Below are 24,996 nucleotides of genomic sequence, written 5' to 3'. Positions count from 1 at the left end.
GAAGGAATTTAATCTCTGGTCCACCCTGAGAAGTTGGTAGGGTATGTGTCTTAGTCAGTGTCTTATTGCTGTGAACAGACACCAAGACCAATGTAAGTTTTATAAAGGACAGCATGTAAATGGGGCTGGCTTACAGGTTCAGAGGTTCAGTCCATCATCATCAAGGCAGGGAGCATGGCAGCATCACAAGCTGAGGTCTACATCTTCCCCCAAAGGAAGCCAAGAACATAAACATCCCCAGGCAGCTAGGAGGAGGGTCTCTAAGCCCACCCCACAGTGACACACTTCCTTCAAAAAGGCCACACCTTCTAATAGTGCCACTCCCTGGGCCAAGCATATGCAAAGCATCACATTATATATATCCATTTTTTACACTGAACTGTCAATACAGTTTAGAATCATGGAGTCCCTTTCACCATGGGGAGCAAGGAAGGGGGTCTGCAACTACCTAGCCCCAGCCTAAGCCTCCCACAGAAGGACAATCAACAATCAGTGCTGAGTTTCCCCTTCCCCAGGCCCCAGGCTAGATGCCACCCTCAGCCAACTGGCCCCACTCTGTTCTCAACTCCTTAAGACTCAGCAGCACCTGAATACCCAGGAGTTTGGGAGTTTCCAGTCCTGGCCTTATGGCCCCACCCTGCCCCACCCTACCCCACCACATGCCCATCCCCTACCTCGGCCCCGGACACTTCCTTCCGACTTCTCTGTGCGGTCTTTTAGCAACAACTAGATACCAGGAAGTGAGGGAATACCAGCTTCAGCTTTCTCACATCTCAGACTGCACTTTCCCACCCTCAAGCTTGAAGTCCAGCACCCGCCCAGCCCAGCAGAGCAGTCAAATTCCCCGCATTTCGCTTCCTCACCTGCCATGCCCTGTAGCGGGTTGGAATGCAGGCCAATGGTCATGAGGGCGAATATAAAGCTGTTCTTCTAGTTTTAACTCTGTCATGGATCCTCCCTCCCCTGCCCATCTAGTGGAAAGTGCTAAAAATGTACTGAGAAGAAAGGGTAAGATCTAGTATGAAGTTCCACAGCTAGAATGACTATTCTAACTGTACAGAGGATCACTGGTATGTATAGACTTCAGGTCTCAATTAATTTATATATACATATGTACATAAATGCATATATATATGTTATTTACCATAAAGTTTTCATTATAAAAGTATTATCAGAGAACTCAGATGCTAACAAGTTATAAAAGTAAATGACTTATATATGCCTGTAATCCCGCACTGGGGAGGTAGAAGCAGGAAGATTACAAGTACTAAGTCAGCCTGGGTGATAAGCCACCCTGCCTCAAACAAAAGAATACAAAAGGTGAGGGGACCGTGTTACTAATTCTGTGGCTGGTACTGCAGACTCGTCCCAGCAGGGAAGAAATCTGTTCTGGATTGCCTTGTACTCCCGACTTAAGGCTTGGAAGACTATGGACTCTGATCAGACCCTTCTCCAGATGTTTCTCTGTTACAGGGGATCGGATGGTTGGCCACACAACTCTTATCTGAGCATGCGATTAAACAGAGGCTTATCCTAGAACAACAGGGAAACCTAACATTTCCTGATACTGGAACAACCATCAGGGGAACTCGAGCCATGATCACATGCCATACATAGCGTTGGGATGGGCATGGATTACAGCACTGACAGTGAGGCCTGCATCTCAAGCCAAAAGAACCTCAGAAAGGGATGAATAGGAAAAACGGCATCATCTATAATCAAAATCAGAACTCTCACACCAAATATGGGCGTAGGGACCCACACCATATGTTTTTCTGTGGCTCCAAACCAGGCAACCTGTGATTTAATTCTGGCACTATTGATCCAGTCGGTGCACACCCCACAAGCTTCAGGCTGCTAAGCACAAGTCCAGGCCTCCCAATCTTGCAACAGCTACAAAACAATTCACCAGAAGTCTCCTGCCCAGTGTGGACACTTGCTAGAAAGGCTTACAGACGTCTGGAAAATGGTCCATTTACTATTGATGGTTTATTCTAAAGGCTCCAACTCATGAATAGTCAAAAAGGAGAGAAATACCGAACAAGGCATGAGGGAGGGGAAGTAGTCTCTCCGTCTTCTGAGCATGCTGCACCCCTACACCAGCACCCTCATGTGTTCGCCAACCCGAGGCTCATTTAGGGTTTTGGTAATGATTCTAGTACAGAGGGATGATGGATTAACTCACTGGCCAAAAGGCACATGCCTTCACTCTTTAGCCTCTCTCCCCACTGAAAGGTAGGAGGCAGCAGGGTTGGGTTTCTATCTCTAAACCATAGCTATGCTGGTCTTGCACTCAGCCCCTACCCTAGCAGTGGCTGTTTTCAGTCATCACTGATCTCGTCAGTACAAACCCTCACCACTCATTTCCAAAGATCCAAAGTGCCTGTAAGTTCTGGTATCAGGAAGGAGGAAAAGACCACATATTTTAACCAGAGATGCTGCCAACACCCCAGCACTGAGGAAATAACAAGGGTTTCAGGATCTGAGGCAGGGCAGTTTAAGTATGGTGTGCATGCACACACATGCCTGGGTTTGTGTGCTTGTCTGAGTGTTTGCATGTGGAATACTGTAAACCCAGAAATACCAAAATGGAGAGCGTTCGCACCTACGTGGTTTGCTCTCATTATTAACATCCATACTACTGAGGCATTTTTGTTCTTAACGGTCTCAGAATTCTGGGAAACTTACTCCCAAATAACTTCATGGGTTGAGAACGTTCATTTATCTAAACCACTGAAATTACTCATTCCGGAGTTTTGCTTCTTAGGCAGTTGGCACTGAATGGAAGTCTACTTTTTATAAATCACATTAAAACCCGAATCTCAAGTTCAAGCATCCAGTCAACCTTAAGCCAGGCTTTAAAAGAATGCCAACGGCTGCTTCTGCTCTTTCCGTCACAGAGATGCTACCAATGACGCTGGCAATGCAGTGACAGCCCTTTTCAGGGTGAGCAGCGAATTCAGCGTTACTGAGTCAACAGTATCGTTTGGCGTTTTCAGAGAGCTCGTCTTCCACGTGAGTTAGCAGCCACAATTTTATTTGAGAATCTGGAGCTGAAGCTAAAGATCCTACCATGGTAGAATGCCTAATTAGAGTATGTGTGTGCTCCTGGGCATGGTCCTCAGGACGGTGTCAGACCTGTGCTTAGCAGGCTTGAGATATTACCAGTTCTCAACCTAAGTTCACTGTTGCTTCATTTCTTTTTAAAGACACACACACACACACACACACACACGCACGCACGCACGCACGCACGCACACACACACACACACACACACACACACACACACACAGTAGCTGTCTTCAGACACACCAGAAGAGGGCATCAGATCCTATTACAGATGGTTGTGAGCCACCACGTGGTTGCTGGGATTTGAACTCAGGAATCTGGAAAGAACAGTCAGTGCTCTTAACCACTGAGCCATCTCTCCAGTCCCCTGTTGCTTCATTTTTAATGTTGAATTTCAAATAAATGCAAAACCTGCCAGGCACAACTACACTTCAATTAAAATATGCAACTGAGAAATTTACCTTTAAAATTATGAGATTTCAGGGCTGGAGAGACAAGAACACTTTTATTTTAACCCTTTCCAGAGAGCCACGTTTTGAATCCCAGTACCTATGTGGCAGTGGCTTGCGATCTCTTTAACTCCAGGTTCTGGGAACCCAATGGCTTCTTCAGGACCAGATGCACATGTGCACAGACATGCAAGCAGGAGAAACACACACACATATACACTAAAATATTTATAAAACAATTATGAGGTGGGGCTGGCTCAGCAGCTAAGCTGCTTTCATGCATGCGTGATACCTGGAGGTTGGTTCCCAGTACCCACAGAAACGCTGGTGGGCTCATGGCTACTGAAATCCCAACCTGGCAAGGCAGACCTGGGATCTTCAGTGCGTCTGCCATTCTTATCAACTGTACCTCCCGGTTCCGAAGAGTAAGGCTGAGCTATGGGGAGAGTAATTTCCGAGTTCTTCAGCCTCGGCATTCATGTGCGTACATGACTTTAGCTTAGTGTGCCTTGAGGAACTATGTGGCAGCCAGGTTGGTTACTGTGACACCCACGTAGAGGTGCTACAGTTCTCTTCACCCTCCAGTCCCCGTCAGCACACAAAGCATACAGTGTGGGGTCTCTAGCCCTAATTCCTCAGGGGCCTTCCTCACAAAAGACGGTCTAATAATGACAGGCAAGAGATAAGGGAAGTCAGTAAAGACCTCACCACCGCAGCAGTACCTCAACTCCTGTTACTAAGGCAGAAAATTAAACCACAAGACAGCACCCAAAAGCAGTTTTGCTTGCTCTCTAGGCAAGCTGAGTGAATAGAAACCATTTTATAGGGATCCAAAGTAGTCATTATCCGTGTGACATTCCAACAATATGAAGACTGTCAACGAAGATATAAATGTTTGCATTTTACCCCCTGACCACCTCCATTAGCTTTCTTTGCAATGTTTATGAAATGGGGCTTTTTTTTTCAAACCCAGGAAACTTTCTTGTAAGGAAATACAGCTTTCTTAAAACAGCCTGGTTTTTCTGAATATACCTTTAAAGTCTTTAAATTGCTTCATTATATAATAAAGTTGAGATTTTAAAGAACTTTAAAGATTTTTAATACTTTATTATTTTTCATTACGTGTACATGAGGTGCTGGTGCCCATGATGAATGGTGGTGTTGCCTTTCCTGGGGCTGCAATTACAGGCAGCTTTGAGCTGACCAACGTAGGAAACAAACTCTGGTCCTCTGCAAGGCTCTTAACCACTGGGCATCAGACATCATTTTAATTTGTAAAAGCTAACAACACGATGTGGAAAAAAAGCCAACACATTGACAAGAAAAAACCGATTTTCAAAAGCACAATTTACTGCAACCTTATGTTGTAACCACCTAACATACACAGACACACACATACACATACCACACACTCATACACATAAGACACACACACCCCACAATGGGTCCCTCAAGTTTCAGTTCTCCATGACAAAAAGACAGGACTAATCAGAATTGGATCCACATTCTACCTACTTCTGTTGTTACCCCAAACTGTTCTTTTGAAAGATGCTTGCCTGGGTTACATGGAAGTTGCAATGCTCACACTGAAACATTTACCAAAGCTGCAACAGGCATGCTGAGCACGCGCAGGCAGCTCTGAGATGAGCCTGCACTCACGTCTCTGAACCAGTCTTGCTGGACAGCCATTGAACGGTGCATGGCAGAACACTACGTGTTCCATAGAGACCAGGTTTTGCAGTACGTTGGTGGCGTGGGATACGTGTGGATGGGCCAGAATTTCCCACTCTGCTACTTGTACATTGCTCATTTCACAATCACTCATAAGTTAACCTATGGGGTTCTGTACACTGGTGGTATCAAAACAAAATTCTTCAGAAGTCTACTGTGACAATCTTCAAGAATTATACAATATGCTTATGAGAATACCACACCTTAATTCAGTATACTTTTATTTTTCTGTAATAAAGCATTTTCTAGTTAAAAACTTACCAATGTTAGAGAACAACAGAAACACTAAGAACAAAATGTTGACTACAGAGCATTGTTCTCCTGAAATGATTGACAAGACTAGTCATCTGGGACCACAGGAAGCACGCAGGTGGTGGCCCTACCCCATGTCCCAGAGCACTGCTGAGGGGTAAGTGGTTAAGAACGGAACCTGCTTACTATCACTGCTGGGCTAGAGACTGAGCTCATGCTTGCCCGGCATGCAGGAGGGCACTCAGGGATGGTGCACGCCCACAGTCCTACCCTCCGGCTAATAGGGGTGGAGGACCATTGGTTCTATCACTCTTGGCTATACAGTGCTGGAGGCCAGCCTGGGTTACAGACTCTGAAAAGAAACCAACAGAAATCATACTTCTCTTCACCATCACTGAAGTGCTTAGAAACATTTATTTTGTGCTTAGAATGTTTTTCTAAGCCACCACAAACTACATAACTGACAGCAGAACATTTAATACTGTAAAGGAGAGGCCTAAAGGAAGCTGTCACACATCACAGTTCTGCGAGTCTAAGGAATTCACACAGAGAACGTAAGGGGAGGGAGCATCACAGACACCATCTATTCCACAAAGGCTGGATGACTCATGAAGAATTTAGTCTGTTTTCCCCTTCCAGACATCAGACAATCCCCGACGACACCCTTCCCTTTCTGTAAGATGAAATCCATGTAGTCATCTTGCTGACCTGATCTCCACTTGTGAGATGCACAGTACTAGCAGTCAAGAACAATACAATATGAAATTTGTCTTTAAAACATAACAGTGTTACGATTTTCAAACACAAAGCAATATCCTGACTATAAAATTCATCAAGAACCTGTAGAGGACAGAGATACAGTAAAATCACATAGTAGTAGATATTTCTTGAGTAGAATGCAGACTTCATTTTACATCAAATTAAGCTCTGAATTTCCAAAATATAAAATACCAAAGCTTTTCCACATCAAATTTTAAAAATCAGAAAATTTCATCTTCGCATTAAAAAGAGAAAAGAAAACGTCAAGACCATTTAATAATAATTTAAAATCTGGAATGTATAGCCAAATTTGTACATTTTCAAGTAAACAGTTCAGTTTGATGGTTCTCTCCGTAAACTTCAACTTAAAAGGATAGAAAAGTTCTGTTTACCCACAGTAAACAAACAGTGATATTGTTAATTTTTTCCAACTTTAAAAACACATGGCAAATAAAAATCATACAGTGAACACGAGACCAAAACAGGCATCGACCTTAAGAATTAACACAATGCCATAGACTTATAAAAACTTCTTAAGTCAGCAGCATATCCTAAATGTAATGTGTGGAAATGAAAGCTATAAGGTAAGGTAGTTTTGTTAGCTGTATAATCCAAAATCTGTGAGAAAGCTATGGACTCTACCAAAGCGTAGCGCTATCATGAAGTACACGTCTGGAAACATGGGCAATGCTCCCACTTATGGGAAATATGATCCTTTTTCACACAGTGAAACTGAGAAAATGCTGTGAAATGAGAAATCCTTCTCTCTACGGTGATTTTCTTAAATACCCCAGTAATGCAAATCTTGGGAAAGGCAGTTTTGAGTCGCACACAAAATAGATTATTAAATATAAACACAAGTCTCAGTGCTTGGCACCAGGCTCTTCTGAAATTAAACAACTTTAAACCATCATAATATTCTTAAATCATCTTTCAAACTGTTATGTCTAACTGCTTTTATTTCCTGAATGAAAACTGTCCAACCTAGCGACAACCTATAAACTGTATATACAGCAAGTCAAGTTCAGTTTGCAACAGAGATCATCACCAATCTTCAGTTCTGCCAAAATCATAGTATTAAGATATGTGTAAAACTTAGGATTTGTCTGTGGCCGATGACGGGCCCACGCAGCGCTGTCTTAGGCCACTCTGAGGAGTGTCTTTGCTCTCTCCCTCTCTATTTTCTGTCTCCTCTTCCGAAACGTCTTCTTCATCAGCCTCTTGTTCTTCCTCCACTTTCTTCAGAGGTTGAGAAAATTCTGGTGATGGTTTTTCTTAAAGATCAGAAACGTACTTTAGTTAATGAACTAAGTTTGCTTGAGAGTAAAACTAAGGTACAAGGATAATAAGTCCTGACATTTATATTTAGATTTTCAAACAGAATAAAGCGGGTATTTATTAAACAAAGAATCAATTACCTAACCCAACATTAATGAATCAATGTCAATGCAGTGAACATAGAAGATAAAATACACTGCATTAAACAGAACCATCTTGTAACAACATAATTTTTCAGCCCATGAGTATACTAAAACTTCAGTACTAATCTGTCTGAAGCTCTGAGAGAAACAATAATCACATATTTATAAAAGCTGCATTCTTGCCCAGATGTTTTCTCCTTCCCCAACCTCACCTACGTAATTTACTAGGGTGTAAGTGCAAGAAATAAATAGAAAAACCTCAAACACACACCCAAGTACAGCCTTTCTGCTTTTTAGAGGGCTCAATGCTAATTAAGTTTCAAAGCACAATGTGTTAAAGAGATAGGTACAGAATGAGGACTGGACCAGGTGGCTTACGGTATGCAGTACCCTAAACTGCTCCAATCCTAGGCAACCCGCCATTACAGGGAGGGCTAGAAAACACTGCAAGCCATGGGAGGAAACGCAATGCTGACAACCTGGCATGCCTCTTCATACTGGCACTTACTCCTGTCCTATGTCATACCTACGGGATTTCAGTGAGTACTACAGTTTACAACAGCAGTTGCTTACCCAGAATGATTCTGTCCCCTCAAAGAACACCAAATAATGTCTGGAGACACTTTGGGGTGTCACACCTGACAGGGACAGAACTACGGCTACAGTGGAGCACTGCTGACCAGTCAGCATTATACAACTTCTGTATACACAAGACAGCCCATCACAAACAAAACCCATGTGTGCAAACTAGAGAGTGTCAAGAAGCAAGCTGTATACACATGGAATACACCAGAATTTCCTCAACTCTAGGATTATGAACCATGGCCTTCTATGTTCACCGTACATCAATAGAGAAGAGTTCAGTACACACCAAGTCAAAGGAGCAGTGAACTGAACAGTGGCAGAAAGTTATATTATTAGTAAGGAATAACTATTTCTATTATGTAGACTAATTTTATAGAATAGCCCACCATCCACACCAACTGACCCCTAATCAGCTTTTCCTACTATACTACCAGGAAAAAAAAAGGAAATCAGTTGAGTACAAAGAAACTCTCAATGCCTACAAGCCACATGAAATATAAAATTCTCTGAAGTATAACTGTTCTGAGATCCAGAGTTATCATTTTCATGAAATACTTCTCTCCTCTCCCCTTCCCCTCATGCCTCAGCTGAGCAGGATCATCCCTCACATTTAATAATCTAGGTTCAAGCAGCTGGTGACTGTACTTACGGAAGTGAAAACCACTCCAGATGTTGGCTGTAGAGGGGGTGTAGCACAATGGTGTGTTGCCTAGCACGCATACATCCCCAAACCAAGCCCCAGTCCCACACATGCACATACACACACCGACTTACTTGTAGGCTGTTGCTGTGGTCTGCGCCTCTTTGAAGGGCAAAGGCAATCTGCTACAAATATCATACACTGCAGAGCAAGCGGAAATCTAAGTGAGCGACATGCAGCACGACTAACAACAATGTCATCGTGCGCTCACGATTTTTCTTAGTGCTTTAACATGAATACTTACGAGTCCCAGCAGGAGTCCTGAGAGCACTGTTGCGAAAGCAAAAACCAAGTATGAGCCCCATGCCGGGATTCCAAGGTCATGAACAAAATAGCTGTGGCTAGTCTGCAATAGAGAGAAACAAGCTAAAACCATGCCCATTAAAAACAAGTGTTAGAAATGGTTAAGACAGGAAAAGCTTAATCCATACCCTGATGTACACAGAGAGCTGAAAAAGTGCTGACATAGTGGTCATCCTAAAAAAGAGGAATGGAAAACTCAGCAGAGATACACAGCTTGCCCATACCTACACACTGCGCTTTCTAGTCAGCCTCTCCACAGACAGGACTTTCTTGCAGAAATAACATAAGGAAAATGAACACACACATCACATAAAGAAAATTAACTACTTTCACACTGTTAAATGTAAGTGGTTTGATGGTTTTTGTTTTGCTTTAAAGCTAAATAAATAATAATAATGTTTGTTGGGCTTATAACAAGCTTCCTGTAACATATACAATTGGTGCTGCCTAGAGCTTCTTCACACAAAAGCCCAGAGTTAGCTTCACCCAACCCGACTGCCAAACTACTAGGATGAGTAGAGCAGCCTTGCTGAACTCGGAGTAGCCCGCTCAGTCTACTGATGAAAAAGGGATAACCTGCTGTACTGGATTCAAGAGGTGTGCACTAAAGCAACCAATTCCTCTACTAGAGTGCCAAGAGCAGCTCACTGGATTGCTGCTTAAGTTCACCCAGAAAAGCACTCATCGTGTTGCTTGTGCCGTTTAAAGGCCAAGCAGGTGTGGTGGTTCACAATGTAACCAGGAGGCCAGGGCAGGAGAATCAAAAGTTCAATGTAGGCTCTCCAGCAAGAACTTGTCACAAACAACAGTGGAACTGAAATGTAAAAACCTCACTGTTCTGCGTCCAGTGACACAAAGGGAAGGCTGCACTTCTAGTTCCACATACAAGGGCTGATTTCTCCCCATTCCCAGAATCCACAGGAGCTCAATGTTCTTACAGTTAGTATCCCAACTCTCCATCTTCTGATGGCAAATATGGGGAAGGTCAGGAGTAATTTAGTCACACCAAAATGGGACCATGAGAGTCTTGGCAAAGTCTACCTGCCAGGTTTCTGAACCTGGCATACTGGATTCAAGGAAACATGCCTGCCATTCTCAAGCCTAACTGCCATGGCGAATGTATCTACCTCCTAGCTGTAAGCTCACATCATTAGTCATTGTCAGACACACTACTGTATTCATACAAGTCATCAGGAGTAGCCACTGACAGTTACTCCACATTAACAGTGAAAGCGCATGACTGAATACTCTTACTCCGATTAAAATTAGGATCAAGCAGTAGCCTTTCTTACCTAGAACTGCTCAGTTTCTAAAGAATCAAGTTCTCAATGATACATTTAACCAAATCAAAGCTAAAATAGTCTGAAAACCATATTTTATGAGATCCTACAAAATGCCTACTCCTAGCTCACATGAATAAAAGTATCTTATAATGATCACAGTAAACACATCTGAATATGCATAGCATACAAATCCAAGAAACAGCATGCCTGCTTTACTTACAGTCCTCATACTTACAGAACAGAGCTTGGACCAAACCATGATGATACAGGTTCAACGTTCTTCCATTCTTTCTCACTTATAAAGTTTATGAAGTCTTTCTTAGTTCTTGGGCCCAGATAGCGCCTAAATTCACCATCTTTACAACTAAAGATCAGAACTAAATATTAACTGGCAGCAAAAAATAATTGTGTTCAACCACTGCTTCATTTTACAGTCAATCCTAATCTTCAAAAAAATCTAGCCAAGAACCAGAATACAGTATTATGTACTGATGGCATCAGAGCCCCAAACATATAAAACCAGAAGCTTTAAGATTTTATTCTTTCAAATAATAAACTTACAAATCATTTCAGTCACAGTCTTGCTGTGGGTAAAGGATTCTTACCTTGATGTAGGGCACTACTGACACTTTGGAGGCTGAGAGAATTCACATCTAGTACAGAACGCCCTATGTTCAGAGTGTGAAGGTGGACGAAGCAAAGGCAGCAGACTTGTCTTCAAGCTTTTATTAGGTAAGTCACTTACCCAAGAGGCTACAGTGAGTTTCCCTGACTTTCTCAGTCTGCCACTTGTTTATAGGAAGGCTGCTGATTTTTGTGTGTTAATGGTGTATTTTGCTTACTTCACTAAAGTATTTATCAGCTATAGAGGTTTCTTGGTGGAATTTCTGGGGTCTTTTCTGTATAGCCGTATCATCTTCAAGACACTTTGACCTCTTCCTTTCCTGTATGTATCCCCTTGATCTCCTTCAGTTGTCCTATTCCTCAAGCTAAGACTTCAACAGCTATACTGAATAGGTATGGAGGGAGTGAGCACCTTTGTCTTTTTCCTAATTATTTTAGAGGAAATGCTTGCAGTTCTCTCTGTTTAAGTTGATGCTGGCTGTGGGCTTGCTATAATTTGCAATTATGCTGAGTTATGTCCCTTTCATCCCTAGTCTCTCCAGAGCTTTTATCGTGAAGGGGTATAGAATTTTGTTAAAAGCCTTTCCTGCATCTAATGAGACAATGATGTGGTTTTTGTTTTTTTATGTAATAGATTATGTTCCCTGATTTACAATGTTGAACCATTCCTGGATCTCTGGGAAGAAGCCAACATGATCATGATAATCTTTCTGATGTGTTCTTGAATTCAGTTTGCAAGTATTTTTGCATCATACCCATAAAGTATTACAAATTTTTGCATCATACCCATAAAGGATATTATTGGTCTATACTTTACTTTCTTGGTTCTTTGTGTGGTTTTGGTAGTAGAGTAATGTAGCCTTATAAAAAGAACTGGGACATGCCCCTTCAATATTGTGGAATAATTTAAGAAGTATTGGTGTTAATTCTTTTTTAGGTCAGGTAGAATTCTGGACTAAATCTATCTGGCCCCGAACTTTTGTCCATTGGGAGATTTAATTACTACACTGGATATATCAAGAAATTCATCCAGTTCTTTTACTGTTTGATGGTGTACAGATTTTTAAGACTGTCCCTATGATTCTCTGAGTTTCTTTGATGTCTGCTGTACTATCCCCCTTTTCACCTCTAGTTTTACTTGCCAATCTTGTTGATTTCACATATGAAGCAGGAATAAGTTTTAAGTTTAAAAAAAAAAGATCATAAAAAGGGGAAGATTTAGTTTGCTGCTGTAATTTTAAATGAAATATGTACTTCCTGGTACTTAGTCACCAGCTAATCACACTGACGCAGAGGTTAGTAAAAAGAGATTGTCTCCCTCTAGTGTAGTTTGGGAAACACCAAGTGGTAGGGCCAAGATTTGTTCACTGAACTCACGGCCACTCAGTGTCACCCCCAAGCTGTATAACCCGCACTCCGACAGTGTTTTAGATTACTCAGGAAAGAACATTTACCTTTGCATTCTTGAGAATTCTACCTAGTCCTGGGGTTTCATTTAAAACTCATGTTCTCCAGGAACTGCTCTGACCAACTGTGGCTTCTCCCCATCACCCAGTTTTCTACAGGACTCATCAGGACGGTGGGCTAATAGTTATTGACTACACTGAAGAGGACCATACCAATCATGAGAACTGTCTAAAGAAATGATAGATCTCCAAAAAAAAAAAGGAGTGTTTTATATATCTACTGTTATTTATAAGACTCAATGTGCCACTAACTAAAACCAAATCAAGCTCTCAAGTCCTTGCTAAGTATAATGAGATCACCTCAGCTCTTCAAACATAATGTGAGTTAGAGGCCTACTGCTCTCAGTACACTGTGATCTAACCCTCTTCATGACCAAGAACCTCCAAATACTTACTGGTAAATAGAAGGAAGAGCAGTTATGATAAACCGTCCACTCAGCCCTACAGATGACAAGGAGCAAACAACAGATTATTAGGGACAACTGCTTACTTAAAAGTTGACTCTACATTATTTAAATGCTAATAAGAACAAGAAAACACACAAACATAATCAACACTGAAAACGTGAATTAGTTGCTAAAGCAACTTTAAAGACACATTAATGTACGTAAGTCAGCTCAAGTTTATGAAGCCTAAATACTGAAGTTATTTGTGAATAATTAAGTAGCTGAGGCATTAGTATTACCACAGTACTTGACTAGTAGTGACCAGCCAAGTAAAAACAATCTTAAGGACTTCTTAAACCATTCAAGAACAAAGGTAGCTTTGTTGCTAAAAAAAAAAAAAAAAAAAAAAAAAAAAAAAAACTGAGTCTTGACACATATCATTCACCATATGTCAAAATTCGATAAACAGCATTAGCAAGGAAAGAGAACCAGCCAGAGCTGTGATACCTGTCTGCTCTGTGACATCCACTTTTGCAACTTTAACCTCCAGATCTTCTCCCCACTCAGCAAAGCTTTCCCATTCTGGCTGAAGATTCTGACACGCAGGGCACCAGGGAGCATAACTACAAAACACCGTTAACATTTTAAAGGGACTTTAATGACCTAACTGAGAGAGCATTTGAATCACACTTTTCCAGGAAGTTTCTATTTATGACATAGAAAATGACCTATGTGGGGTGCCTCACACCTGTAAAACCAATTTAGGATGCTGAGGCAGGAGGACTCTGAGAAAACCCAGCATGGGTTACAGAGTGTGATCTTGGGTTGAACGAGGAGACAAACTGGGTAATTTTATGCAAATGAAAAAATTGAAAGTAGGAACCTGACAAGGTGAACATCAAGAAATGGGAGAGCTCAGCTGATAAGCTGAAGCAAGCCTGAGAATGCATTCTTAAACACACACACGGGAGCTTTCTAACATGAGTAGCTCTTTTCAAACCTTTAGATTTTTTCAATTAAAACATGGCAACCAAAAAGTTTTGTTTAAGTTCACCAAATTAAGCTAATTGTACAAGCAGGGTCATAGCAAAGTATTGGAAAATAGGAAGTACCTGGGCTCTACAAGTTGCAACCAGTACACAATCACTACTGAGAAGAATGCCCCAGGAAGGCAAGTTATTCACAGTAAACCAAGCTGGAGACTACATTCTTATGTACAAATATACCTTAAACCTAACCCTGGCACAGATACTGAGCAGAGTGGACAAAACTCTACTGGCCAGCACCCTGTCACCAACAGCCAAGGACACCAGTACTCAAAACACATCTCTGAAGCTATCATTCCAGTTTCAAGGTTTTCCTTACAATTTTGTTTTTCCATTTCACTGCACATTGTAATTTGCTTCCGTTTATAGAACCAGGAGGAACGAAGCCTACACATATTAAAAAACTGTGATCTCACATTTTCATGAACTGTTTTAGGAAAATTAAGTTTCTAAGAGAGGCATGTAAATACAGCAAACCAGTGTTACATACAAAAGTCAAACAGTAAAAGTACCATGAAAACAGCTCTGTAATAAAGCTTATCAGAAGTGAACTTACAGAGAATAATTCACTTGTAATTAAGGGTAGACTATTATGACTATCAAGTGTGCAGTTTCTTAGTGCTTTTTAAGAGCTTCCCCCCCTCTTAATTAATCACTGACCCCTTCCAGTACCCCCCCCCCCGAGGTTCTTTAAAACTCCCAAATTTTAGCCAAGGAAAAAGGGAAGAACAAGATCCATATTTCAGATGGATGTTTTTATCTCATTTTCAGTGTTGTGGTAGCTTTAATTCCCTTTCATACCTTTTGTGGATATTACATTTACAATGTAACAAAAAATGCTTAAAGGTATCTTCCTGCAATCTTGGACTATATTTTACATATGAATTTATAATCACTACTGCTTTAACACTGCTATTCATGACAATGACTGAAAACAAACAGCACTGGTTAGTGTTCCTCTGCTGGAAACTGACTGCCAGAACACTGAGCGTCTTCCCTGTCACAGTCTCCATAAAAAACGCTTCCACATTTCCTTTTGTTTTATGACTCAGGTATCATGGATCTCGTCTGGGTTCTTTCTTGAGGACGTTCACTTCCATCTTCTCCTCAGCGTGAGGCCCTAAACATAAACTACAATATGGAAAAACACCAGAATCTTGCTGAGGGGTTGCTAACAACAGTGCCTGCATATATTTACTCTTGAATTCCAACAAAGCTACTATGACATCTGAACAGGCCAATCTGTAAAGCAGGGGATGGGAGTGGTTAACTACTATAAGGAATATGGAGAATAATTACCAAAAAATGTGTACAAAGGTACTGAGTAGTGTCCAGGAAACAATGAACATTCAATAGTGGTGCTTCCGCCAGATCAATAACGCTAGCCACCAGTAACACTGTCAACTGACCATTCCATTTATCATCTAAAACAAAAGCCAATGGTAGTTTATTTCCTACAGCAGCAGAATGGACATTATTGAAGTAGAATCATCACACAAGATAAGTGATCTTGTTTGAATAGTAAATGATGAACTGGAGTTTTTTTAAAGGGCCTATTAATAATCATACCAACAAATACGCAATACCATTCGCAGGCCTGTAAGTCACAATTCAAGCCATTCTCTAAATTGCTAACGTGCACCGCCAAGGAAAAATGTGATTCATATCAAAAGAAATGAATGTAGGCAAGGAGAAAATAAAATAAAATATTTTAAAATACATTTCGATTTATTTGGCATTTACAATAAATAACTAATCCACAAAATTAAAAAAAAAAAGGAGCTCAAAATTCAAGCATTACAAATAGGTAAATATAACAATTTCCGAATGACAGGTTAAAAGCGATATTTTATTCAATATAATCTTTTGTAAAAATTTGGAGACTTAAAGTCTAGATGTCTGCGGTAGATCAAAGTCATAGCTAAGACCTCCATCCCACCCAATCCCACCCTCAAACCCGCCAGGCTGTTCCAGAGAATTCGATGTGGCACGTAATCCTTTAATCGCACCACAGTGCTTAGCAACGACGAGGCTCGGTGTACGCTTAGATAGAAAAGTAATACGCCCGGTTAAGAAACAACCCTGGAGCTGGGGGCGGCGAAGGCTGGGACCTCAAGACCTGGCCGAGGAAGATGGGCCAGTCAGGTGTGCAGCTTGAGGGAGGGGGCGGCGGAGGCCACCGCCACCACCATCAGATACCCAGACAACCGCCCCGCACTCACAATTCTATCATCCACTCTCCTTCCAGCAATGAGGTCCAGTTCTCATCGGTGAGGACGCGCACGTTGCTCCGCCGTCCGTGAGCCCCAGGGACCGCCCAGAGCAACAGGACCAGGGCTGCCAGGGGAACCAGGAGACGCCCCAAGTGCGCCATGTCAGCCACTTGCCCAGTCTCAGAGCGCTCCCGCCCCACCGCCCGGCCGCAGCTCCACTTCCGCTCTGGCGGCCGCTCCGCCCATGCGCACAACGAGCCTGCGAGGCGCGCGAGCCCCACCCCCCCAGCAACTCAGTGCGCATGTCCGGGTCCTGACCCCTAGCGGAAGGTGGAGACGGGAAGAGGGAGGTGCTTTTGTTTCCGTGCATAGGAGCAAAAGGAGGCTGCCCATTGTGGTCCCTCGAAAAGCGCTAAAAGGGGCGGTAGGCGGAAGGATCAAGGTGATGCGTTCGAGATGAGTGGCCCTGTAGTGCTCACCAGTGCCAAGTAGGGTCACCACGACAGTTTTCTCTGTAACGTTCCCCTTTGAAAATAGCATCATTTAGTTGAATGTAGGATGTACTGCTCCTGTAATATTCCGATGGCCCACGACGCCATGTGCTAATCAATTTCGGGGTGATGTGGAGGGATGCCTCTTTAGAAGGAAAGTAGGCGTGCGCGGAAGAAGCCAAGATGGCTGCAGCAGCTCCAGGCTTCTAGGCTTAGAGTGGGATGGGTGGTTGTAAGCAGCAGATACATACCCTCCATCGTAGAGATAGTTTAAGCAGTACAGCTTTATTGTCGTAATGTGGCTAGGCCATCCATCTCAGGGTAGGTTTGTTCCTCTGAGGACGTGTTTTGTTTTTCTCCAGCATCGATTTTATTAGTTTTAGGGCAAAGGATCTCTTTATGACCGAAATGTGCTGCTGCTTGCCTTAAAAACTCTTAAGAGAATGCTACTACATTTGAGATGATCAAATCAAATCAACACTGCTAATTTATCAACCACCTGTTGGGTTCACCGTCTCTTCCTTCTATCATTTGGGTATTGATGTCGACCATAATCTTTTTTTTTTTTCTGGAGTTCTTAGTGTTTGTTTTTAAACATAATATTAATAATATATAATTCACATGTCATACAATTTTACATGATACATGATGCAGTGGTTCCTAGTATATTCACAAGATGGGCAATGGTTACCATAGTCAAATTTAAAAATCTTCCTATTCATGTGGAGTCACCAGCCCCTTCTGTCCATCCATTCACTCCTTACCCTGGCCCTCTGCAAACATGCTTCTACTTTCTGTCCTGCCTGCTTTACTAATTGAATCTTGTGTGTCCTTGGTGATTGACTTACTTTAACTCTTTAAGCATGAGTCTTTGAATCTCCTCTAACATAGTCGTAATGGAAGACTTTGTTATTTCTTGGTCCTCTCATAAGTAACTTTTGCTGCATGCTCTTTGCCTTCCTGTAGAAGGGTTATATTTTCCTGTCTTTGTGTAACTCAAAACCTTATTGGAAACTAGGGTTTTAAGGTCCGCAATTCTGGATAGTGATTCCCCTTGTGGCCTTCCATCTTCTGTTGATTTTGTTTGATTGTTTAGTGAGTTGGCAAGGCCATTCTAGTGAAGTCTGTTTCTCAGAGAATACAGCCCTGGGCGGGTACACAGGTAATCTGGGTGATGGTAGTGGTTTTAGCAGGGCTCACTGGCTATCACTTTTTGGGATGTGTCTGCCTCATTTCTTATTTCCAGCTGTAATATTACATGAAGTGCTCACAGATGGCTTGTTTTTATTTTGTTTTAATTCTCAGGGCATAAATTGTTCCAAAGTCTAATAAATTTTGGCAGATAGTTTTTGAGGTTAATGGTTGAGATTTATTTTAACCCCAAGATGATTCTTCATTGTCTCCTTTCTTAGTTCTCTCTGGTGAACTAAGTGGCTTATGCATTAGCATCTTGCTCTTAAGGGAAAAAAATTTTTTTAAGAGTGACTTTAGGCAAAAAAAAAAAAAAAAAGGTAAAAAGATAAAAGAGTGACTTTAGGCTTGACTGTACTCTTGTTTAATAAAGTCCATTACTTTGGGAAGAGTTCAGAACTAACTCTCCTGGGCACAGGCAGCCTCAGTCATCATTCTCTGCACAGTGTAGACCAGCAGGATCTGGTTTTCTGGACTTACTTCTAATGGCCTATAGCCTCTATTACATGGGCAAAAAGGTTGAGGAGGCGTCTGGAGACGTCTCCATCTGCCATAACGAGAGCTTCACTGTGCCTGTGGTGTGCAATGCATCACAGATTCTGTCCTTGTGGCCTGGACTTGGGAGAGATTAAGATGCCAGTCACCTTCCCCTCCTGACCAGACACTGTCTTTCGATTGGGAATGGAGAGGAGGTGGAGCCCTGTGTTCTTGGTCACACCCACCTACAGTGGAGTTTTCACTACAATGGCCTGGGCTAAGAAAGTGATAAGAGAACAGGAGTTTGAGATGGGGTGGATGCCAGGGTCTCGGTTCTACTGAAGGTACAACAATAGCAGCAGCAAAAGCATCATTCATTGTTTGCAATTTCCAGAAACCTTTAGTGAGTTTTTGTTTATGTAGTTCCCAGGTCAGTTCTGTTTCTGGGAATTCATGCACTGAAGTCCTGATGCTCAGTAATTCAGAACTGAGAGTGCATTTAAAGATAAGGTCTTTTTTTTTTTTTTTGAGTTCCAGTAACTTATATTCATTTTATTTAAAATTGCACAACAGAAAGTACCTAAGTCAAATGAAATATCCCTTGTTTCTGTTCCCATTTAGAACCCTACAAAGCTCAGTGACATCTTTTTGGTTTTTTTTTTTTTTAATATTTTATTGGTTACTTTATTTACATTTCAAATGTTATCCCCCTTCCCAGTTTCTCCTCTGCAAACCCCTTATCCCATCCCCTCCCCCTTGCTTCTGTGAGGGTGCTTCCCTACCCACCCACCCATTCCCACCTCACTGCCCTGGCATTTCCCTATGCTGGGGCATCAAGCTAAAGATAGGGTTTTTAAAGAGGTAGTTTAAATGAGGTCATCCAGGGGCCTCAATTTAAAAAAAAGGGGGGGGGTATGCTGGATTGTTTTATGTCACCTTAACACAAGCTGAAGCCACCTGAGATACAGTGAAGACAATTAAGGTGAGATGGTCAAGCCTCAGTTAAGAAAATGCCTACAGGCAATCTGGTTGTAAGCCTTTTTGTAAGGAGTGATAGATCACAGGAAGGCCCAGCCCTTTATGGGTGGTGCCATCTCTGGCCTGGTTGTCCTGGTTTCTAAAAGAAAGCAGACTACGAAAGCCAGTAAGCAACACCCCTCCATGACCTCTGCATCAGCTCCTGCCTCCAGGTTCCTGCCTTGTTTGAGTTTCTGTCCTGACTTCTTTCAGTGATGGACCACAATGTGGAGATATAAGCCAAATAAAGGCTTTCGTCCCCAGCGTGCCTTTGGTCATGGAGTGTCACCACAGCAAGAGAAGTGCTAAGACAAAGGGAATCCACAGGCGGGAAGGAGCTCAGAACACAGGGATGTCGTCAAACCTCTGGAGATTTTAGGAACAGATGGAACAAGCCTCAAAATAATGGCTACGTACGATAAACCTATAATCAATGTTATAACATGGAGACAAACAGCATTTTCTCTAAAACCAGGAACAGGACAAGGACGTTCACACTCTCTTATCTATAAGTGCTTGAAGTCTTAGTTATAGCAATTAGACAAGAGAAAGGCATAAACAGGATTAAAAAAAATAGGACAGGAAGAAGATAAACCCATCTCTATTTACAGATGACACAATTCTTGTTTAAAAGACCCTATTGAGTCTGCTAGAAAACTAATAAATACAGTGAAGTTACCATATACAAAATACATGTTTAAAAAAAAAAAAAAAAGAAGAGCCTTCATTGTACTCCCAGGAATAGAAATCAGAGGCAATATTCCATTTAAAATAATCAGCCCCAATTAAGCATTTAGAAATATATCTAAGCAAAGAAATAAAGGACCTTTACAAAAATTATCAAGATATTTAAAAATGAAATTACACAAGATATTGGATTATGAAAAGGCATCTCATGCTCCTGGATTGGCAGTTAATATTGTGAGAATGGACACACACGCGCACACACACACACACACACACACACACACACACACACAGAGAGAGAGAGAGAGAGAGAGAGAGAGAGAGAGATCCAAAACAGCCAAAGCAATCCTAGATGATAGATGATACTGGCATAAGATCAGACAGATGCACCAATGGGGTAGAAAAGAGGTCAAACAAGAAAGCTGTGCCCACTTATTTATTTACAAGGAATAAAAAACATACACTAGATAAAAGCCTATTCAACAAATGGTTCTGGCAAAATTTGATACCTACTTGCAGAAGAATGAAATTAGATTCGTATTTTTCACCTCATACAAAAATCAATTTAAATTGGATTAAATATCTTAATGTAAAGCCGGAAACACTGAAACTTCTAGAAGAAAACACAGATAGAGGGGAATATAGAACCCTTTTAATGGAGGACTAACAGCACGGGAACTAGCATCGGCAGATGGGTTTACATGAAAATCAAGTTTCTGCTCAGCGAAGGAAATGGTCAGCACAGCACAGACAGCCCACAGCACGGGATATCATCTGCACCAGCTACGCCTCAGACAGACTACAAAGAACTGCAGAAATTAAATACCAAGGAAATAAAACTGACAATAAATAGGTAAGTGAATTGAATAGACAACTTTTCAAAAAAAGAAACACAGATTGCCAGTACCTATTGTTTTAAATGTTCTATACTTCTAGACATCAGGGAAATACAAACTAAAACTACTCTGAGATACCACATTGCCCCAGTCAGAATGGCTCTTGTCAGTAAACCCAATAACAAGTGTTAGAGAGCTGTTTGGTGAGCGGAACCCTTATTCACACTGGTGATGGTGCGAATTAATACAGCCATTGTGGAAATCAAGTTTGGAGATTTCTCAAAAAAAAAATAAATAAATAAAAATCGAACCGTTGTGCTGGCTATTTTTATAGTCATCTGAGAAAAGGGAGCCTCAACTGAGAAAATGCCTCCCTCATCATGATGTAGGCAAGCCTAGATGAGATTTCCTTAGGGATTGATGTGGGAGGGCCCAGTACACAGTGTGTGGTGCCACCTCTGGGCTGATGGTTCAGGATTTTATAAAAAAGCAGACTGAGCAAGCTATATGAAGGAAGCCAGTAAGTAGCACTCTTCCATGGCTTCTGCATCAGCTCCTGCCTCCAGGTCCCTTTCCTGTTTGAATTCCTGTCCTGACTTCCTTAAATGATATACACTGAAGTGAACACCTAAGCCACATAAAGCCCCTTCCCTCCCTGAGTTGCTTTGGTGTTTCATTATAGCAATAGTAACCCTAACTAGACCTTAGATTTCCAGCCTGCAGGACTGGAAGGAAATTGTGTGTTGTTTGGAAAACGTGGGCTGTGTTGGAACTTTGTTAGGGCACGCTCAGAACTAACCAGCTATACTTGTTTTGCTGAGGAGTGGGGCTGCAGAGCCATCTGCAATGCTGTCCAGAACTACGTCATTATAACATGAGAAAACTTTTGCTAGCCCCAGTACCTTCATGCTTGCACAGAACCCCACTCCATGCCTTCAGCTATCAAATCCATTTTCATTTCCCAACTGAAACCAAAAAAGGCTTCCTAGAACTCAAGGCTGAGTATTTCCTTGCAAAAATTATTTAATGGATGAGTAATAGGCTCTCCATTATTCTCAAAGTTCAAGTATATTTTTGTAAGGTTTATTTTTATTATCATGTATATGTGTGTGCATGTGCATGCTCATAGAGGCCAGCAGAGGGGCTTCCCCCTGGAGGGTGGATCAGGTGGTTGCAAGTCTCCTCAAAACATTCTGGGATCTGAGCTAGGTCCCGTGCAAGAACGGCAAGTGCTCTTATCCACCGAACTGTCTCTCTAGCCCCAAATTCAAATATTTTAATACAGTTTCTCATGTTCTTGTTAGCTGGCATTTAATTTACCTAGGCAAATAGCTAGCTATATGAAGATACAGGAAACTGATAGCTGGCTGTTTTACCTTTAGATTTACCTTTGTTATTTTTTATTTTTAGAGTAAGCATATTCTTGGTACACCCACACTGAACACTGGACTTCACCTTTATCATAGCGTCTTACATTTGCCTGTACGGTGGTGTCTCCTTCACATGGTGTCTCCTGATTGAACTGTGTCTGTCATGTTCATCAGTGCATCTTTGATAGCTACAGGTCATTGGCGTTACCAGATTCTATAGGTCAATTAAACCTTTAACCCAAAGAGTTAGTGGTCTCAAATGTTTTAGAAACGCAGGAATGGGGGCTGGAAAGGTGACTCTGTGGTTAAGAACACTGACTGCCTTTCCAGGCAACTGGAGTTCAGGTCCCAGGTCAGTTCCCAGTTCACTGGGCAGCTCATAGTCGCCCAACTCAAGGGGAGCTGACACCCCCTTCTGACATCACTGGCTACCTGCACACTCATGGCATCCATTCACACTCATGGCATACACTCATCCGCATGAGTTAAAATAAAAATAATTAAAAATAAGAACTATGGAAGTTTTGTGTCTTTAACAATACAGACATAAATGTATAATATATATATCCACATCTACATGTATATGTGAATACACACATTCAGTCAGTGTGACAATGTATTTGTATATATCATAACTATAGATTCTGTGAATTGATTTTATCTTAAAAGTTTTTAAAATTATCGCTTCTCGGCCTTTTGGCTAAGATCAAGTGTAAAAGTTTTTAAAATTAAAAAATAATTATCCATTGGCATATGGAAGAATTGATTCTGACTCTAAAAAATAGCACAATCCTTGGACAATCAAGCTCCCGATATGAAATGACATTTTATATGCATGTGCTTTATGTCCATCCTCCCAGACATTTAAATTACCTTCCGTTTATTCACAACATGTGACACAGTTTAAAAGTATGTAAATAGCGATTACTGGGTAGTGTGAGAAATAACGATAAAAACCTTTTCGTGTTCAGTTCAGTCATATGTGTGTGTTATATGTACATGTTCACGTGTGTACGTCTGTGTGCACAGTTGTGCATGTGCACAGGTGTTATGTGTGGAGCTCAAAAGGTCCAAGTCAGGTGTCTTCCTCATTCTCTCCACCTTTTGTATCTTTGAGTCGGTGTCTTTCACTAAAACTAGAGCTCACTGGCCCTCCTGTCTCCTAGGCCTCCCATCCCTGCCACCCCAGCTCTACGATTACAGAAGCACACATTGCATCCAACATTTAAACAGATGTGGGGGATCTGAACTTGGGTCCTCATGCTTGCTCAGCAAGCAAGCACTGTATCAACTGAGTCACCCCAGGCCTCACCGGAATATTTTTAGCCTATGGTTTTAATCTACAGATATGGAACCTGTGGGCACAGAGGATCCGACACTAAAGCCGTCAGGCATGACAGCTGATGAATCTGAGTGACATGTTTGGAATCCTTAGTTTACTTGTATACTTAGAATAATAGTCTCCTTTAAGAGTCGGAACTGTGTCAGAGCACTCTAGGACCTGACTCCAGGTCTTTTTTCACAAGAAATGAACCAAAAATGTGGACTTTCCCCATCATGTATATAATGACCTTTTTGATAGGTGCTTACAATTCCAGATAAATTATGGCATTATTTGACCCTATGAGCAGAGTGGCAAACTGCCTTGTCTGTATAATCCAAGGGGAAAGAGTTTTACACCTAAGAGTTTTCAGGAGGAAACCGGAAGCGGAGCTCAGCTGTAGAAGCCTTGGCTGGATGTCACCACGACAGGATGCAACTACATCACAGTCTCGCAGGCCTTTAAGCCAAGACTGAGAAGATGAATTGATTGTTCTCCTCTCCCACTGAGACGTGAGGGGAAAGGCACGAGTCAGGGTCATTCTAAATTTATGAGGTTGGCTTTCACATTTAACTTGTAAAAAGCTTATTAAATATTTTACAGTGTTCTTACTCATGCATAAAATATTGAAACCTAGTGATTTTCCTAGAGAAAATCCTGACAGCTCAGAGAGTCTTTTCTCATGTGAATCCCCACTTTAGAGTTCGTAAAGAAAGATCTGGCCATCAGATAGCTCACTAACTACTACAGTAGTCAAGGCAGGTCGCAGAGGGCTTGTAGCTCAGGGTTATTTTAATAAGTTCCTGGGACTGTGCAAAAGGCACCATGAAAACCAGGGCCACAGACACCAAATTTAAATTCTGAGTTTGAGGCACTGAGGTGCAGACAGGAGCAGCAATGTTCCAGGCAGAAGGTCGGAGGGAAAGAAGATGATTTTAAGTGATGCAGAGCCAAGACGACAGCAAGAGACACTTGAGTTAGACAAGCACGGAAATGGGATCGCAAGTCCTCCTAGGTCTGAAGGAAACACCTTGCCCTTGAGAATGGGAAGTTGAATAAATACCACAAAATTATATCTACATACTATCATTTAAGGATAAACTTCATGCATATAAGCATGTTCCATTTACACATCATTATCTTTTTAAAATTCAATAATTATAGAAAATGGCCAGTTATTTAAGGGAAGTCAAGACAGTAAGTTATCACACTTTCAGTTTTAATATTTCCAGTCTAAATCCTGTTTGGATCCAATAGAATCAGAGGTAATTGTTTTTACAAAATTATAGTGTGTTAGGCTGGAGAGATGGCTCAGCA

At 41.6% G+C, this 24,996-nt stretch overlaps 1 protein-coding gene, 2 long non-coding RNA genes and 1 pseudogene across 5 annotated transcripts in view; 2 read left to right on the top strand and 2 right to left on the bottom strand.

The window, feature by feature from the left end:
- The window catches only part of LOC120103546 (uncharacterized), a 103,924-nt gene extending 103,112 nt beyond the window's left edge, over window positions 1-812 (bottom strand). The window contains exon 1 of the long non-coding RNA XR_015622448.1: window positions 675-812. This is a non-coding gene — a long non-coding RNA (uncharacterized LOC120103546). The remainder of the gene's footprint in view (window positions 1-674) is intronic.
- Window positions 813-5,455: 4,643 nt separating this feature from the next.
- Window positions 5,456-16,518, bottom strand: Tmx1 (thioredoxin-related transmembrane protein 1). 2 transcript variants are annotated; one of them, NM_001024800.2, is given in 8 exon segments: window positions 5,456-7,536; window positions 9,043-9,109; window positions 9,213-9,314; window positions 9,400-9,445; window positions 10,790-10,918; window positions 13,040-13,085; window positions 13,538-13,653; window positions 16,299-16,518. In NM_001024800.2, coding segments are annotated over 8 exon segments (837 nt in total). In that variant the 5' UTR covers window positions 16,451-16,518; the 3' UTR covers window positions 5,456-7,357.
- Window positions 16,519-16,641: 123 nt separating this feature from the next.
- On the top strand, window positions 16,642-21,303 carry LOC102551922 (uncharacterized). 2 transcript variants are annotated; one of them, XR_015623096.1, is made up of 2 exons: window positions 16,642-16,731; window positions 19,679-21,303. It is a non-coding gene; the product is annotated as an uncharacterized LOC102551922 (long non-coding RNA). The 2 variants fall into 2 exon arrangements; XR_015623095.1 differs by having other exon boundaries at window positions 16,642-16,777.
- Window positions 21,304-23,038: 1,735 nt separating this feature from the next.
- Window positions 23,039-23,106, top strand: LOC148005293 (U2 spliceosomal RNA; annotated as a pseudogene).
- The last annotated feature ends 1,890 nt before the right edge of the window (window positions 23,107-24,996 follow it).

This window comes from Rattus norvegicus, chromosome 6 (genome assembly GCF_021556685.1).
Source record: "Rattus norvegicus strain SHRSP/BbbUtx chromosome 6, alternate assembly SHRSP_T2T, whole genome shotgun sequence".
In the NCBI taxonomy this organism is placed as follows: Eukaryota; Metazoa; Chordata; class Mammalia; order Rodentia; family Muridae; genus Rattus; species Rattus norvegicus.
Note: the sequence above shows the minus strand (reverse complement) of the source record. Positions and strands in the feature narration are given on the sequence as shown.

Excerpts from the sequence above, each read along its gene's own strand:
- Tmx1 (XM_087553854.1), bottom strand. The coding sequence starts at position 15,089 with ATGGAGACTGTGACAGGGAAGACGCTCAGTGTTCTGGCAGTCAGTTTC. Across the intron at positions 10,919-13,039 it reads GCTCTTCCTTCTATTTACCA|TTGTAAAGATGGTGAATTTA; the intron begins GTAAGTATTTGG and ends TCTGATCTTTAG. Across the intron at positions 7,537-9,042 it reads ACCACAGCAACAGCCTACAA|AAAAACCATCACCAGAATTT; the intron begins GTAAGTCGGTGT and ends CTGATCTTTAAG.